This window comes from Alexandromys fortis, unplaced genomic scaffold (genome assembly GCF_014885135.2).
Source record: "Alexandromys fortis isolate MF-2015 unplaced genomic scaffold, M_Fortis_MF-2015_v1.1 scaffold_156, whole genome shotgun sequence".
NCBI lineage: Eukaryota > Metazoa > Chordata > Mammalia > Rodentia > Cricetidae > Alexandromys > Alexandromys fortis.
Window position 1 is genome coordinate 1,971,049 of NW_026068028.1, and position 18,905 is coordinate 1,989,953.

General features: G+C 48.3%; 1 protein-coding gene across 1 annotated transcript in view; it reads right to left on the reverse strand.

Moving 5' to 3' along the window:
* Positions 1 to 18,905, reverse strand: part of Prkca (protein kinase C alpha) — a 387,467-nt gene that overhangs the window by 10,704 nt on the left and 357,858 nt on the right. The window contains exons 14-16 of the mRNA XM_050164256.1: positions 17,518 to 17,598; positions 9,490 to 9,597; positions 7,236 to 7,376 (exon numbers count right to left, since the gene is read on the reverse strand). Of these exons, the coding sequence (XP_050020213.1) occupies positions 7,236 to 7,376; positions 9,490 to 9,597; positions 17,518 to 17,598 (330 nt within the window). The remainder of the gene's footprint in view (positions 1 to 7,235; positions 7,377 to 9,489; positions 9,598 to 17,517; positions 17,599 to 18,905) is intronic.

Sequence of the window (18,905 nt, forward strand, 5' to 3'; positions counted from 1 at the left end):
CTTCTCCTCACCATGGATGTGACTAGCGAGCTTGAGTTTTTGTCACCCTGGTTTGCTGAAAAACAATGAGCTGACATGAAGTCTTCCTCTCCTAAGTTGCTCTTGTCAGGGCATTTTATCATGACAGAAGAGAAACCACCACGTGTCTAGTAAATTTACCAATCAATAAAGTGACCCTGAGAGAAGGCAGGCATAATAAAGATGTTCTGGAGCACAGAGTGATGCAGGCTCAAGGGGGAAGCCGGGCTGCAAAGTTCTGTACCCACACCCTGGGTGGCAAGCAGCCTTCCAAACCCTTTTGTTCTGTGAAAGGGCAGAGGGAGAGGAATGAGCTGTGCTACAGGGCATGGCTTCCAGCCTGCGAGTCTTACCCCCGAGAAGCACTGAGCATGTGCAATACATGTGCTGGTCTGAGCTCTATGGTGTCTCAGTAATGTTGACTATAACTCCATGGCTGCTGGCACAGGAGCATGTGTGAGTGGTTACAGAATAATGACGCTAGGAAGCAGAACCACACAGATCCCAGGGGTAGGCCAAGTTCAGAACAAACAAATCATAAAGGTTAGCTGCAAAAGCATAGAAATCAAAGGAAACGCAGGAATCTGGGGAGGGCCTCTTACAGTTGCTAGATTTGGAGGGGTATCCTTGGCATCAGGAGAATGCTTGCCTGTCCTGCAGTCTCTGCTCTGGGGGAGACTACAGCACTGTGTGGGACAGTGTGAGCATTTGGGAAGCTATTGCCCCGCCTCGGCACAGCTCCTCACACTTCTTCGTGTGAGTTAAACAGCCGATGGCAGACACGAGCTGGTGTAATCTGCTCTATGCTCCCTGGGTGGTAAGGTCAAGTGTCCAGAAGGCCCTGGGGCGGATCTCTGCCCACTGCTCTGCCCCTTTCCACGAAGATCAGCATGCTCAGGGAAGGTCTTGATGCAGGAGGAGGGCAAGCAGCGGCAAGCGCGGGGTTAATGGTTAAACAGTGCGGTTAGTCTGCTCAGTCACTCAAGGTTCTGGAAGTGTGCTCACCGAAGGCCTGGATGCCCACTGAAGCCAGTGCATTTTGGTAGAGAAAGTCTGGAGAATAAGAACGGACAGAGGAGAGGATTTGGAGATGTCGAGAATCAGGAATGGCCGTGTGAAGAATGCCACGAACCCACGAACCTCTGCGGTACATTGCTATGTGAAAGACGTGAGATGCCAAATGCCATACTGGGTCCTTTATGTACGGGTTTACACATACATAGAACTTTCTGGAAGGTTACAGAAAAGATCATGAATTGTGGGACTAGAAGTTAGGGAGGGGGAGAGACCATCTTCCCTTTTATAATTTTTACTGCTTGGCTGATCATTTGGCCACAGATGGATAGTATTTTAATGGTAACAATTACCTGAAAGAGATTGAGACGGCCTCTACTTCTGGCCAACACTCCTGGGGTAGGGGCTAGAGAAGGGCTTTGGTTTTTTTGGACTTTATTAGACATAGTCAGCTCACCTCCTTGGGACATTATCTTGGGTAGAAGCTGTTTGGAGGGAGTCTCGTTTTATGGATGGGTTTCCTGACAGACATAAGTCCACATAAGTGAGGGCTTTAGTCAAGTATGATGGGACACACCTTTAATGCCAGCACTCGGGAGGCAAGGGCAGGTAGATCTTTGAGTTCAAGGAGGCCAGCCTAATCTACATACACAGTGAGTTCCAGAATAGCCATGGCTGCATAGAGAAACCCTTTATCAAAAGACAAAAAAAAAAAAAAAAAAAAAAAAAAAAAAAAAAAAAAAAAAAAACTCACCCAAAAAACAAAACTGAGAGCATTCTGTATGTACAGTGTCATTAACCACTGAAACTCTAAGGCTTATATTTGTTATTATTAAAAAGGTTTCATTTCTCCCAAGCAGAAAAATATTTGGGAAAGCAATTACTGAAGACTAGGAGAAAGTGCTTGCTTCTAATCACCAGTGAAAGATGCTGACAGCCAGTGATTTAAAGGCTTAACTCAAACCCCAATGCACCACGATGTGATTTCTTCTGTCTCCAAGGATGGTTAGTGTTTTTAAGTTGTCAGCAAAGCCTGTTGAGCCCCGAGAATCTCAATTTTAATTAGCCTCCCTGTTACTAGCTCAACGGAAAGGCCAGGAAAAAGAACCAGCCTGCCACTCAAGAGGGCTGATTAGATGAGCCCAAGACATTATTTCAGTTAGACAGTCACTACAGACTTCCGCCTTCACCTGAGTAGCTGCTGTTCCAAATAAGCAACTTTGCAGACTCGTTATTAAAAGAACACCGTGCCATGAGATGTCCTCAAGTTTAGAAAATAACACAGGGTCATTATGTTTCAAGAAGCATAATACCTATAACTTAATCTCAAGTGGTTCGGGAAAACACACACATACGCGCACTGTGTGTGTGTATATGTATCGGTTCAAAGAAGAAATTGAAAAAAGAACAGAGCAAGCATGGTCAAATGCTAACATCTAGAGAATCTGGACAATGGGATGGTAGAGATTCTTTTATTATCCTCCATCTAACCCCCCACTTTTTTTCCTTGCAGAGCTGGGATTGAACCCGAGGCCTTACGCATTCCAGGCAAGTGCTGTACCCCTGAGCCATACCCCTAGCCTTTGACTCTTTTGAGACAGGATCTCACTATGTAGTTCAGGGTGTCTTCCAGTTCATGATCCCACTACCTCTACATCCTGAGTACTGGATTTACTGGAGGGCTGCCACCATGCCCAGTTTCCCAACTCTTTCACAGGGCTGAGAAATTCTTTCAAAAAACAAAACAACAACAACAACAAAACCCCCAAAAACCTGCCAGCCCCAAACCATCACCATATTCTTTAAACAAGCTAATGACGCCATGCAAGGGGCCCTCATCTTGTAAGCATGCGTGTCGCTGGCTCCCTCCCTGAAGGTGGGTGGGGGAAGGAATCATGATTGTGCCTGCCGATCCGGTGACACCTATGCCTCTGCTTGCTGTTCTTACTGTCTTTGACTCTTGCCACAAGGATGACAACGCCCTGGTGAAAGTTATTCTAGTTTTTCCTACCTCCTTTTGATAAAGTCACTACAATAACTTCCCAAGGAAGGCAGCCTCATGAGAGACTGGTCCATCTAAAAAAATGCTTCTATTACCTGTGGATTCAGGGATATTTAGTTCTTGGTGTTGACTTCACAGGTTAACATCCTTCCTCTTAATGTCCCTTCTAATACAGTGGCTATGTTTGGCTTGTCTGGGAGCAGCTACTGTGCCTTCTTGTGCCAATGGATAGAATTCAAAAGACGAAAAGAATCGATTAACTTTGTGCTTTCTCTGTGTCCGGGGAAACAGATGTGGCTCAAGGCCACGTCATTTGCATGACCAGTACACCGGAAGACCAGCCCTGCAGTCAGAGTGGCTGCTTAGGACCTTCACTTCTTAGGCCAAGCAGAAAAAGGGTGCTGTCCTTCCCTGGGTGAGAGTCAGGGGCCAAGCAGGCTGGCTGTATTGCTCCTTGTGTGGTACCTCCTTGCCTGCTCGAAGCCACAGGAGAGCAGGAGCATTTGTTTCTATTTTAACTGAAGAGGGATCTTTCTCAGAAGTGACATGTCTTCCAAAAAGAGCACCTCTTTCACAGAACTGTCTGAATATGGACAGACTTTCTTTTAATGACTTCAGTTGGCTGTGGGGAGCATCACGGCTGAAGTTGACTGCATGTGCTTCCTTGAGCAGCTCACTGGTACCAGGCTGGATGGCATTTTTCTCATAAGGACAAGGGGACAGTTGTCTAGTGGCTTCACTTCTGGATCTGCACAGCACCCTTGTCTGGTTTTACCTTCACTTTAAGGCAAATTAGCACAGGAAAGCCTCTACCCAGTCTAGGGACAATCTTGACTTCACAGTGGCACATAGAAGCCTCTGGGGGATAGACATGGCTCTGTTGAGTGGTGCCTACCACTCTTGTCTCTTTGCACTCCTATACACATGACCTTCATAGTAGGCAGGCTACGAAGCACTGTGGCTCTTGAGTTTAATGTCAGTGGGAGATGGAAGATTCTGTATTGAACTTCCCAATGGGTTCTACACCGTAAGGGTCTTTGGCTGTGACACCTCACATTTTGTATGATGGTTTGATCTAAAGGTTAATTTAAATTGTTATTCAAGTGATAAAAAGAGGTAAAAAGACTGAACCCCAAGGGAACCCTGATTCTTCTCAGTAAGTTCCATGTCTGCCCTGCTGTGTAATGTCTCTCCCCTTCTAGCGTGTGTGGGGGTTATCAGTAATTCTGGAATCATTTTTCCTCAGAGGTTTTTAAAGTAGTAGAGAGTAGAAAACAAAGAACCAAAACCACAACAGAACACCTAATAGACTCCTGAATCCACACGCACGGATGAGCTGCCCTGCAGCCACCGCCAACGTGAGCACGTCAAGTCCCACAGCTGGCACACGACAACAAGCCGGGGCTAATTCCAGGCAGCCGGAGCAGTACAAATGGGAGAACAGCTAATGCCTCTTAATCCTGCAATTCTCGGGGAAATGGAATCATCAGTGCTTGTTAGAAACCCTCCAGGAAGCCTCCACCAAGACGCCCTCAGAGCCAGGCTCACTGCGAGGACGTGGAAGGTTCTGGCAGCCATGCTGCCTGGGTGTTTACAGCAGTAACTGAGAGGCCTGTGCTGCTTGCCCTCTTGGAACTAACTACCTGTTAGAGAACAGTCAGCTGCCTTTTTCCTGGATGCTCTGCCGAGTTTGCGTGTAGCCATGGATCAGGGAAGTGTGTTTCACGGGGGGAAGCTGGGAAGCCACATCCCAGAGTCGTGTCTGTCTGCAGCCCTTTCTCCCCGCAAACCATGCTAACCACACTGTGACTCTGACTAAGTTGCTTTCCTCTGTCCCATATGACCTTTCGACTACTGACCTGTTCTTGGTGGGGGTAGTTCCACGCCAGCACTGTGCCACCAACAGAGTGACAACCTAGGGACCCTTGCATGAGCCTCCTCACCTGAGATTAGGAGGCGACTGACTGTCTTGGGTTTGGGGCATGGGGGGTACGGTGGGGACTGAGCTTAAGCCTGACACTCTGATGGCGAGCATATGACCGGGAATTCCCTCACTTCGCTCTCTGTGAAAAAACAAAACAAAACAAACAAACAAACAAAAACCAGAGCATCTTGCTTCTCATGCTTCCCCCCTTGCTTCTCATGTGTCCCCTCTCTCTGGCCTGGTGTCTGTCCTTACCTTCTTTCTGGCTCCTCCCTCCTTGAGCACAGGACTAGGGCCAGAAAAACTCACTGTGAGCATGCGTGGCTTGTTCTTGCCTCTGGCCTTGTCACAAAAGCTGCAGCTTTAGGAACTGCAGTTTCTGTTCTGTCTGTGATGCTGGATTTGTTTCCTCACAGCCAAATGCAATGTATTCCTTTTTTAAACTAGCACTCAGTACAAACAAACAAACCGCCGTTCGTTGGGAATAAAAAGATAAACACTGCTCACACATCAGCTGTTACCCCAGGAACCACTATGCTTCCAGATCCTTCCACATTCTCAGCTTCCTGAGATAAGTCACTCCCGGTTTTCCCTACCCATGAGTTTAAGGCCGGCGACCTATAAAAGCTGGGAGACTGAAATAGTTTTGTTCTGAACCCAAGGTGAGAAGAACCAGAAGAAACTGCTTTACGGTTGGGTTTGCGGCACTCTGTCTCTTTCTGAAGTGACAGACTAGGAATTCCTCTCTGCTTGATCCTTTAAGCAGGGTCTACATGGGGAAAGGGGTGGGTGGGGGGATGGGGGCTCTTGTTCCTTGCTTCAGTCACCACTGCCGACATTGCACGTTTTAATTTAGGAAGATAAGGACGAAGGCAGCTGTGAACAAGAAGAAACTCTCCAACACTGTCCTGCTGAGCTATCTGCATCAACTCATCTCTCCCCAAGTCTTACACCAGGTCATGTGACCTGGAGGAGTGGTCCTCGTAGGAGCACCCAAATTCAGGGCTGGTGGAAGAGAAGGTGACCGTGTGTGTGTGTATGTGTGTGTGTCTATTTAGTTGCCTGTTTGCAACAATGATTCAGGGGGAAGTCAACTGACCTGATTCATTTTAGTTTGTCTTTAGTCTGGGCTAAAAATGTCTGAGGAGAATAAAGTCCAGCGGACTCGCCACTGCCAGTGATATTTTTGGCGCAGAGGGCACGTGGGCACATCTGAGGAAGGTTTTTGCTGCCCCTACTCAGTAACTCTGCCACCACAGGGGTCCCCTGGCCTGCTCAGGGACGCTGGTCAGAGACAGATTGAGGCCAATCCGGCAGAGTGGAGGTGATGCTGACCACGGTGATGGCAGCTCGCCTTCCAGTCTCTGGAGAGCACGGGGCAGAGGCTCGCTGGGGCTAAGACTCGGAAGGGGTGGGGAGACACCCTGAGCAGTGTGGAGAAGCAGGTGGGGGGTGTGAGGAGTTGGCGTTTTAAAGACACTCAGTTTTGTTTAGTTCTAGGGACAGAAGCTATAAGAAGCGACATAGTGGCTGCCACTCACTACCAGAAGAAGCTGCGGGGCTGTCACCAACACACTGAGACATCGCAGTGGGAAAAGGACCCTGACGCCATCCTGCCCGCATCTGCCAGCTGTGTCTTCTGTCGAGTTATTCTGCCTCTCTGTGTTTTGGTTTCCTCAAATGCAAAGCAGGGACAATCATGTCTCCTCACAGGGGGGTTAGGAGGACTATATGAACAAATGTTTGAAAAGAGTCTGGAACAGGGGCCATCGTATGACGGGTCAAACAGAACTCTAAAGAATGGGAATCACATAGCAGAAGTTGAAAAAAGCCAGCAATGGTGGAGCTGGTGGTGGCCAACCCTCCTCACAGAGGATACGTGGGTGCAGAAGCCACTGTGGGAATGGTGTCCAGCCCCTGCCTGTGAGTTGGTGGAGATCTAGGTGTGCTTTGGGGTAGCATGGTGAGGCAGGATGTCAGGGAGGCTGGAGAAGCAGGTGGTTAATTGTCTGGGTGTTCTGTGGCCATCCTTGAGAGGTGGAGGAGGGCTAAAGGTCTGTGCATCTGTCCTTTCTCTGTCCTCACATCTGTCCTCACTCTGTGAAGGGAGCGGAACCCTGGCCATCAGATTTCATGGCTGTGCACAGTCCCGAGCTGGTGGCTCAACCATTTTCCTTACTCTGCCAAGGCCAGGGTCACTAGCCTCCCACTTCCCAGAGAAAGGGAGGGTCACGCCCAGGATCAGGGACACGGCTCAGGACGCTCTTCAGGACTCACCACTTTGGGCTTGAACGGCGGCTGGATCTCTCTGTTCTCCAGTTTTTCCCAGTCGATCCTCCGGAAGAAGGCATGCTCCCTGACATCCCGCTCTCCCTCAGGCCCACAGCCCAGCCGCTTGGCGGGGTGTTTGGTCATAAGCTGGAGAGAAAGAGACAAAAAGACAGCTTGATGACATCAGCCTCCCAGAGCCAGCACCTTCCCTGGCCAGATCTGCCTCTGGACATAGATGGTGGTGCGGCCTGAGAACACACTGGACGTTCACCAAGAAACACACATGTGCTCTGACAGGTGTGGTCTGTGTAGAGTGATTTTCACGGTTGGAAACAATGGCCAAATGGAATAAAAATTCAGATAGGCACCGTGTGTAGCATATGCTTTGAACGGGCATTCTGTCTGTAGATGGGGAAGCAGGCACTGGGGGTATGGCTCAGTGGTAGGGAGCTTCCTTTACAGGGCATACACCTCTAGGTTCAATCTTCAGTACACTAGAGGGAAGGAAGGAAGGTGGGGCAGAGGGAAGGAGGAAGAGAAGTTCATGTTATTTCTATGCACAACTGACAAAAACGCTTAAGATCACTGAAAACCACGTGTGCTGAAAGTACCGTAGGCCAGCATCCAGCGGGATGCCACAACAAGCATCCTCCTGCTGCCTGGATAAAACGTCCCCAGGCACAGGGGTTAGGAAAATCACACGTTGCAGCAAAGACAGCAAGTGACTCATCTCAAGGTATGGTGTGGGACTCAGAGGGAGGTGCCAACCCTGGGCTCTTCCACAGCAAGAGGATCCTCCAGCTGCCATGGGCACCTTCAATCGCACTAAATGATAACACTGGGTGTGGGACGCTCTCTTTTGATGAATTTAAAAAGGAAGTTTGTGATTCAAAGCTTGACCACTAAAAATGAATTAAGCCACCACCACCAGTTAAAATGCTAGCATTGCCCCGAAAGAAGAGAGTCGGCCCAGGACCCAGGAGGTTCAAAACAATTCTATTTGTAGCGGCCACCAGCCAAGGCCGAAACAATGTAAGTGCCCTCCCCCACGAGTGGAATGCAGAGATGGATTGTCTGATGTCCACATAGGGAAAACCATGCAGCAACGTGCAAGAGGGAAACACGGCAACACATGGCTATTTACACGGCTCTTTGGCTACGTTTACTACTTGTCGTGTTGGGCACAACAGGTCTGGGCCACCAGCTGAAGGATCCCCTCTGTGCGAAGGCTGAGACAGGCAAGACTAATCTGTGTGATTAATATTGATTAATCTTGGGGTTGTGGGTAATAGCAACTGTAAGGGGACAGAAGGGGCAATTAGGGTTCTGTCTTGACCAGGTGCAGTTACATGCACGTATCCATTTTGTAAAAACGCACTGATCTGCCCATGGATGATCTATACCCATTTTTAAATTAAAATTAAATTTTTTTTAAAAAAATTAAATTTTAAAATATGTCTGTCTTAAGAGAGAGAAAGAACAAACTGCATCACAGATGTGGAGATTAGTTAGGAGATTAATTAGGAGGCCAGATGTGAGAAACAGCACTCCCCCAGGGCCTGCGATTACTTCTTTATTTTGTAACTGTGGGTACATGTATGCGTGTGAACATGTGTGGAAGACAGAGGTTGTATGAGCATATGCATGTGTGTGTAGGCCGACCTCAGGTATTGTTCCTCCTTGGAACATGAGGATTGGAGTTAGGGAGGCTGGCCGGTGAGCCTCGGGGCTCCTCCTGCCTTTGCTTCAACAGTGCATGCCACCACACCCGGCATGCATGTTTTCCGTGGGTTCCGAGGACTGAACTCAGGTTTTCGTGCTGACGTGGCAAGCACTTTACTGACTGAGCTGTCTCCCACCCCCTTGCAACGTTAAGAAATGGACAGGGAACCGAAATGCAGTAGAATAAGAACATGAGACTAGACCCTTGAACAGCGCTGGAATTCGAGTCTCTTCTGTCCCCTGTGCCCTGTGTGCCTCTAAGTATTGCAGTAGCATGCATTAGTGATGGTTCTGGTGTCTCTCTTAGAAGGCCGGAAAGGGAATCCAGGCTTGGTGGTGCGTACCAGTAATCTCAGCCCTTGGGAGGTGTAGGCAAGAGGGTTGCAAGTTCAAGGCCAGCCTGGGCTAGTAGGGAGTTCAGGACTGGCTGAGCTAGAGAGCAAGACTTTCTCTCAAAAACAACATTCGGTATGAAAGGGTATTTCCTCTGCCAGCAGGGCTTGGTTGGCTGCCAGAGGGGAAACCCCGATGTACTCACTCCTTTGCAGATGGAAACGGCCTCCTTGGACAAGGATTTGGGGTAGGACACATTGTGCTCCATTATAGACTGAAACAGTTCGTCCTCATCTTCACCATCAAACGGAGGCTGTTCCAGACAAAGATGGGAAAGCAGAGGGGATAACACGTTACCACGGCGCTTGAAGGTCTGTGAGAAGAAACAACAGCTTTTCCCCACACACCACAGGCGGCAAGGTTAGCTCTGCGAAGGCGGAGGCTGATTTGATTATCTTTAACTAGGCTACTGGTTGTGCGTTTCCCATTTTTTAACCGTCCCTTTCATTATCTTGCCCCGAGCAACCCAAAATAACCTTTAGGGAAAATGTTTTTGGAGTAATGTGGTTAGTGATTTACAAATAAATTATAAATAATCCATTAATCTTGTAATTATATGCTGAAAATCTAATTATGAACAAGTTAGGTTACAGATGGCTTTATGTTTAGAGGGTACAGAGAATGCTTTCTGCCTTTACTTGGGATGAAAGAAACTTCAGAATAGGGCAGAACTGGGGCCCTTCCGACCGGATAAGACAGGCAGCCTGCTTGGTGGCAGGGACAGGAGACAGCTGCTGGATATGTCCTTTGTCTCTTGTAGTGGGGGGCTAACGATCACCATCCTGAGATACGGAGGACTGATGGTACCGTGGGACACCATGGCTTTGAGGTCACATGACTTTGGGACGGAATTCTAACTCTACTTCCCAGCTGGGTACTCACACTCAAGCGGCTTGCCTGTTAGACACACCATTTCCCACGTTGAGGTCTCTGGCTAGTCCAGAGCCCAGTGGGTGGTACCCAGAAAGAGTTCAAGGAAGGGTACGTAGAGTTGTTATTGAGGAGGAGGAACCTTTAGTAATGGGGAGGGGTGTAAGAGATCCCAAGAACCCATCTGTGCCCAAGACGCTCTTTAAGCATTATCTCAATGACATCTTTGTTGGGGGATATTCAATCGCACTGTGAATTCTGAGTTCGCATTTGCAGTAATTAAATAAAAGTAACTTTAGGTCAGGAGGCTGAGTAAGCAACTAGTTGACAGAAGGTAATCATAGAGCACCAGAGGGCATCTGGAACCACAGGTCTTTTGGAGAGCCAGCAAGAGGAGGTTAGCTAGTCGTGACTCAGTCTCTCTGAGCTAGCAGGTTTTCACCCCAGCCTTTGAGTCTTGAGTCTTATTCATAAACAGAATGATAGGGATTTAGGTAAAGATATCTTTTGGGGCAGTGACAGAGCCAGTGCCTGTGGGAACAGAATCCCCGCCAGGCTGCAGCCCGAGCAGCCAGGCCGCAGCTAGAGAAGCAGACGGGGAACCCGTGGAGCTGAAATTGCTGTCTGAAATAGCAGTGGATTTAAGGCACAACCACCAAGCCAAGGGCTCTGTGCTGTCCTCCTCACTCCAATGGGATGTACCCAGAAAGACTGGACCTACGGGAAATTTTTGGATATTCTCTTTGGTACGACCAACCTTGAACTTAACATAGAGATGGCAGGGCACCCCTGGTAGAGCAGAGAGCTTTGAAGGGGAACTGGGCATGGGGCCAGGGCAGGAGAGCCACATGCTCTGAGGGAGAGACACCAAGTCTACAAAGAGCCCTCCCTCAGGGCTGGCCATGGGGAGATGGAGGTTCGGCTGGCTGGTGCCATTTCATTTTCTTTCTCCTATTCTCTAAAAAACAAAACAAAACACCAAAGAGCTTCCTTTCTGGTTGCAAATGCCCGGCTTTGAAGAGTATGTGTGATTCGGTGGCAGTGTGCAGGTGGGTGCGGAGAACTAAAATGAGTCTGGCTGAGAACTAGTCATGGCAGGATGGGCAGACCCCATGTGTGTAGATGAAACACGACTTCAGAGGGACCCGCAAGGCAGGTCAGTGGGGGAGTGTTTAGCTGCAGATGGCCTGTGCTGGCCTGTTGTCCAAGACACCACCTTCTTGACCCTATAACAGGCATCCTCTCAATGCCTCTCACTGACACCCACACAGCATCTCACCATCCCCGATGAGGGACCCAGAAGAGTGTCTGAGCTCTGGTCAAGGAGGTTTTCACAATTAAGATAAACAAGCTAAGTCCCGAACGGGGCTGTGAGCCGCACCCTGCCATGAGGGCAGCAAAGTCTGAGTCTGAGGTGAGCATGATCTCTGCAGGGTAAATGGTGTCTCAGAGGTGGCCATGGCATAGGCTATGTCTCCAAATCATCAGCTGGCCACCTCCACCTCCCAGTAAAGCCTTCTGGTTTTGAGTTCAGATAAGCTACATTATTTGTAGGTCTTTGACTCCTTATTCAAAACTATTGTGAGGTTAGGAAGATGGCTCAGTTGGTAAAGCGCGAAAGCACGAGGACTTGAATCTCGACCCCAGAACACGTTTTTAAAGAAGCAGAACATGGCGGTGCATGCCTGTAATTTCAGAACTGGGAGGCAGAGACAGGAGAATCCCTGGATAGGCTTGCTAGCTTACTCAGTGAGCTCCGGGTTCCATGGGAGACCTGATCTCAAAAGATAAAGTGGAAAGCGAAACCTCTGGCCTCCATATATACACATACACACATGCATATACAACACTCACATACACATTCATGCAGGCAGACATGCACATGTATGCACACATGTGTACATAAAACACACACTACTATTACAGATTTCAAGATAATGCCAGAACACATGTATGTATGTATATGTGTATATATGTACGTATGTGAATAAATATATAAATCCAAGCTACTGAGTCCATTAAGTATTGCTTGCGTGAATATATTTTAGGGCTGACCACTTGGGAATAGATGACCATTCAGGGTGCTCATCTCTAGGGAGGACTAATTCTCCCTCTCTCAGCAGGTTTTGTCACCTATAACTTCATCTGGGGGTGGTGTCCCACGTGACTTCCCCCATGCCCAATGGCATGCCAGCTGGGACTGTCATTGTTCAGTTTTTAAACAGCCACACTGTAGATATTTCATGGGTTTAGCTTCCCTGCCATAGCTACACACAAATATTCTCTTATTTTATTCATGGCCTCTTAGGGCTTCTCATATTATTTTCAAATAAGATATTTAACCTGAATCCACTGCTTTTCTGACTGCTGCAAACACATTTTTCTTGGTAGCCAGCCGTGTTCCCAGGCAGAGCTAGAGAGCCACCAAATGTCTTCAGATGGATTCATGGGTCCTTGGGTGATTTGGAATTGCTTCCAACATTGCAGGCTAATAACTAGACTAGCAGAATGCTGGTAGAATGAGCTCTGTGCGTGCCAGCTCTGTTCTGCTCTGAATTACATAAGGATCAACATCCCAGGTGCAGGATTGTACAGCAAAGGATGTGAACATGTTTATGTTCTTGCTAGGATTCTTTAGCTCACCCTGGGGCCTCTTTATAGGTAATTGTGTGCTCCCAGGCCCTGGTGCTGAAGGCAGGTCAGCAGTGACAGGTTACAATTACATCCATCTTCCTTTCTAATAACACCAGCTCCTACAGTGTGGGGAAATCTGCTGCCTAGGTACGGGGTACATGACCATTTCAGACTGCTTCTCTCCCCTACTGCCCCCATGCCTACGGCTATTTTTAAATGTCTACCAATCTGGACGCAGTGTTCTAAGCTCAGTTCCCTATTAACAAGTCTCGGGTTTGTGTAAAGAAAAATTTCTGAACGTGTTGTACCCCACATCCCACTTGGAGAGCTCTGAGCTCTAATCAGACAAATGAGGTGATGGCTCCCACAGCACAAAGTGGTTCGTGAACCACTTCCTAACAGGCGGTGGGTAAGGGCCCTGCCATGTTGACTTGCAGATTGCTGAGGACCTGGACACACACACGCACACCCCATTTGGGCTGAAGTTTCAGTTACTGAGATGAAGCCCCCAATGCTGATAAACAGCTCTGAAAAGAAAAGAACACATTGATATGAGAGCCAGGCCCCTTGTGACAGATAGTGTGAGCACTTGGAGCCGAAATGGGCTCATTGAGGGACACACGCGCACTATTAGTGCCCCGGTCCCAAGCAATTCTGTTTGTCAAGCCATCCAGAACCTGGATACAGATTTGGGCTATTCAGACTTAATGGGCCCACTTGGCTGCTGACAGCTGATAAGCCAAAGGCAACCAGCCACCTTTCCCGGCTCATCTTTAGCCTTCCACAGTTAAGGAAGACAAATTTAGTGCCTAACCCCTCAGACAGGCTCATAATCAATCTTCCTTCTCAGTGCCTGTATCTATCTCTGCCTGTTGCCGAGTCCTGATGGCTGTGTGTTTGAGCGACACCCATGGCTGAGTCACAGACACACCAGGAAATTCACTTCCCTTTGCAAGGCTCTGATTGGAATTGTGCCTGCCATTTGTGGGCAGCTAGGGGAGGCTATGTGGAACAAAGATTGGGGCCTCTGCCCAGCATGGTGGACACCTTGCAGGTGTCATTTTTGAGGGCTAGTACCCTTTTAAATCCAAAGTAGAGACTTTGAGAGATGCATGCAAGGCAGGCTAAGTGGTTCTGAGAAGCAGCGTGGGGAAACAGGCCAGTGTGTTCCTGGAAGACCTGGATACAAGGCCTGTGATGGTTCATCCTGTCAACGTGGTGAGATTCCGGATCACCACGGAAACACATGCTTGGGAAGACCTGCCTTCAAGGTGGGTGTCAGCATCCCATGGGCTGAGGTCTGGGACCGAACAGAAATGAGAAAGCCGGCTAAAGAGCAACATTCGCCCCTCTCTGCTTCCTGATTGGGTGCAGCGTGACCAGCTGTCCCCAGCATCTGTCGCTGTGATCAAAGCAAACAGGCCCTTCCTTAAGCTATTCCTGTCACCACAAGGTCCCAGGGAGACTTTACTTCCTAAAGAATGAGGTCTAGGAAGTCCTGGGTGTAATGGTCTGCTCTGTCCCTTTAAGAGGCAAGCCACGATCACTCCCTCCCATCCTCTGAGGCAAGCTGATCTTTCAGCTTCCAGCCTGAATCCCTTTTCAGTCTCTCTCTCTCTCTCTCTCTCTCTCTCTCTCTCTCTCTCTCTCAAAGAGGCAGCTTCTGTCTCTCCCTTCTTCCCACTTCTCCCCTTCCCCATCTCTGTTTCTGTCTCTCTCTCCTCTTCCCTGTTCTCTCCTTCTCTCCCATAACCCACTAAATAAATATCCAACCTCACTCTGCATGGTGTGCCTATCCATGTCTTTGTCTCTCGCCCACGTGGTCTTGTGGCTTGCCCATCTGTTTCTCCTCGTGGGACTGGCTGCACCATCAAGGTCTCTCACCCATCATGTGGCTCCCTGCCTGGGACTCGTGGCCTGCTGCAGCCATTTGGGGAACTACACTGTCCCTGCCTGGGACTGGCTGCTCTCAGGACCCACTGCCCACTGCCTGCCACCACTTTGTGGTGTGGTCTCAAGGCCTGTTGCCCACTGCAGTCACTTGGGGGCCTGCAGCATTTTACCTTTACCATAATAATGGCGCTGTGACTCAGAGTATGTCTGCCACTGTGCCCCTGGGGAACCTGCAGCATTTTTACTTAAACCATAACACTGGGGAGGAAGGCAGGCAAGTAGGTGGGAAGGAGGAAGAAAGGCAGGGAGGAAGGAAAGAAAGAGAGGACTTTGCTGCAGGCTGTTCTGACTGCTAGTCTTCTGTCAGCCAGTTAGAAGCCAGGGTATGGATGCTCTTGGAAAATGGATTGCCCTGGCTGGCATATGCAAACGTGACTTGAAATGAGAGTGGGATTGTTTTCTGGGCCTGAGGTCACAACACTGAGCAAGGAGAGACCTAGACTTCACTTTGGCTATGTGATGAGCAAGGCTCCCAGGTAGCAGGTAAAAACAGTTAAATTTTGTTGTCAGAGTTTTCAAGTGGGGAAACTGACTTCAAGCACAAGTGACCCACGGTTCCCTATCTATGTGCCACAGGACAGTGAGTTGTTATGTCGCTATAAATAGCTGTTCTGTGTTTACGCACTGAGGTGTTCCACCTAAGAGGAATGCTCAGAATGGGGGGGTGGGGAGAGCTGAATAAACAAATAAACCACTCTTTCTCTGCCACTCAGATCTTAACAGGCTGGGAAACACTGACCAAACGCAGGCAGGTGTTTGCATTTTTCCATAGCTAAAAAAAGTCTGTTTAAGTGTTTCCTAGATATGAAGTAATGGCAGAGACATAAAGGGCAGGCTTCCTGTCCTAGAGTCAAAGCCTTGAGATGACAACTGTGTCCACACAGCCACCAGATCTCTTGCTGCTTTACTGTGCTCCAGCCTCACTGAGGGCTTCCCTTCAGTCTCTACACAAGGCTACAGGCTTTTTTCCCTCATATCTGTCCTTAGCATGTATTTTCCTCATCTAATTAGTCTATTGTTTCTCTCCTCTAAGCTGCGAGTTGCCCAAAGGTAAGGATTTCTGTCTATTTTGTCCTCACTGTACATAGGAAGCATTCAGTGTGCAGATAAACTGTGGCCGATGAATGTGCCATCTCAGAATGGTGGGCACTTTCCCCCCCAGAAATATATGTCTCTGTGTTCAGCATGGGTACCTCTGCCCATTCTTGATTATTAAGGTTCTTGGCTCTAAGGTCAAGGTGCCCGAGCCTAGCTCAGAGTTCTAAGAATTAAAAAAAAAAAAAAAAAAAGCCAATGACAGAATTGTTGTGGTGGTTTGAATGAGAAGGCCCCCATTGACTCATATGTTCGAATATTTGTTTCCCACTTGGTGGAACTATTTGGGAAGGATTGGGAGCTGTGGCCTTCTAGGAGCAGCTGAGACACTGGGGAGGGCGTTTCCACTCTCGGTTGGCGCTCTCTGTCTCTTACTTGTAGGTAATGACATACACTCTTCAGCCACTGCTCCAGCACCATGCCTGCCCGCCTGCCGCCATGCTCCCCATCATGATGGCCGTGGACTCTAACACTCTGGAACTGTAAGCTCCAAATTAAACTCTTCCTTTTATAAGTTGCCTTGGTCATGCTGTGTTATCACAGCAATAGAAAGGTGAGTGAGACAGGAATAAAGTCAGAGAGATCCCTCAAGGCTTCACCAAGCTCTCAGACAGCTCAGCATCCTAGCCCTCTCTAGAGTCCGGGAGAGTCAGGCGGCCTGTGCCACATAGGCAGGGGTGACTGCTGCCACTTAGGGTTGGTTCTAGAATGTTTCCTGTGACTGTCCCCTCACTCTCTCTTCATCACTGGCTGAAACAGGGTATGTCAGTGGAAGGCTCTGAGACCCTCAACCACGGCAGAGAGAAAGGACAGGAGAAAGCTGTCCTCAAATTCTTGAATAACTGTGGATAGGATGCACCTTCCTCGTCAGCCACCTCTGCTGGGTGCAGAGGACCATGTGCAGAGAGTGGGGGGCAGCCACTGAGATCTGGGGGCTCTTTATTAAAGCAGTCAGGATGTGCTGTAGTGGCTCAGCTGTTGAAGTCATTGCAGGAGAAAGTGCCACAGGAGCCAATGCACTTGACTCTCAGATAAGAGCCACATCTAAAGTGAAATCTAACTTGTCTTTTCAAAACAAGAAGTCCGGTCTTGCTGGGCATGGGTGAAAAGGAGACTGCATTGCCAACAGTGAGATACAAGGGGATAGGAAGGGGCTGCCAACAAGTTTCACCAGCTCATTCCTTTATTAATAAGTCATAATCAATGGCTGGGATGGTTTTTATTGACCAAGTTGTAGGGAGCTATAATCTAGTTCTGAGATCCTGAAAAACTCACAGTGGTCACTGCTGCATCAATTTGCAGGGTGCACAACATCGTGGCTACCATGTTGACACTCTGACATGGTAGCTACCATGTCCATACTCTCTGTGGTGGCTACAGTGTCCATACTCTCTATGGTGGGTACCATGCCCATACTCTAGTGTGATGGCTCCATGTCCACACTCTAGGCTGTTACTCTCCATTTGGAGTTTGTATGATCAGCAGATTATCATCTGGGTCAGGGATTTGGAGAAACACTGGCCCCACTGCATTGCCCTCTTGCCATCGCTGCCTCTGTTGAGTGGAAGCTACACCACACGCAAGAGCAACAAACAGATGCAAACATGTAGTGAAATGTTACCTGCCCGGCCAGCATCTCGTACAGCAGCACACCGTATGCCCACCAATCCACGGATTTTCCATACGGCTGGTAAGCGATTATCTGTGAGGAAACACATACATCAGTTATGTGTTGCGGTCACTCGAAGAGCTCCTGTCAAGAGAGGTTAAGTCAAGCGGGCAGGTATGCAAACACAGCTCTTGCAAATGAGGTGGTGGTAAATTCTGCCTCGATTTCAACACAGAGGGACAAGGAAAAGGACCCTTCAAGGGGGGTACACTGAGAACTACCATTCCAGGATACAGCACCCAATCTTGTTTCGGGATTCTTCTTGTAGATTCACATGGAGATGTCACTGACTGTGGTAGAACTACTTACCCTCGTGAAGAAAAATAGACAGGAGTTGAATTTTAATGGTTAAAAAACACAAGAGGGAGCTGGAGAGATGGCTCAAGGATTATGAACACTTTATGCTTTTGCAGAGGACCCAGGTTTGGTTACCAGAACCCACATGGCGTGGTTAGAATTGTCTGACATTTCAGTTCCAAGGAATCTGATGCCCTCTTCTGGCCTCTGCAGGCACCTGCATGTACATGGTGCACAAACATACACTCAGGGCATACACATAAGATAGATAACATAGATACGTAGATAGATATATAGATATATCTTTAAAAACAATACCAAGAGAGGCCATATACTTTTGAAGGGTTACAATGGTTAGTTTAGGGATAGCACATTGATGGTCAGGGTTGGAGGGAGGCCGCTTGTTTGTTCCTGGTTGCTTAGCCCCAAAATAATCACACAGAAACTGTATTAATTAAGTCACTGCTTGGCCCATTAGCTCTAGCTTCTTATTGACTAACTCTTACATCCTAATTTAACCCATCTCCACTAATCTGTGTATCACCACGGGGTTGTGGCCTACCGGCAAAGTTTCAGTGCATTTGTCTCCAGTGGCTCCATGGTTTCTCGCTAACTTTACCTTCCTGCTCCCATGCTATAGGCCAAGCCAGTTTCTTTATTCATTAACCAATAAAAGCAACACATAGACAGAAGGAGCTCCCAGACCGGGTCAGGAGGTTAATTTCTACTGATTTATCTCGGATGGTTGTCATTCTCAATAAGAATTAACTAACAAGAAAATTTACAAATAGGATCATGGCAGCCTGTTAGCCTCTGGTTAGTTACTTTATTCAACAGTAGAGCATGGGGACCTGGAGAGATGGTTTGGTGGTTGAGAACACTCGTTGTTCTTGTAGAGGACCCGGACTTGATTCCCAGTACCCACAGGGTGGCTCACAAATGTCTGCTATTCCAATTCTGGGATATCCCCCTTTTCTGTTCTCCATGGGCACCAGGCAAGTAAGGGGTACTCAGACATACATGCAGGCAAAACATTCATAACA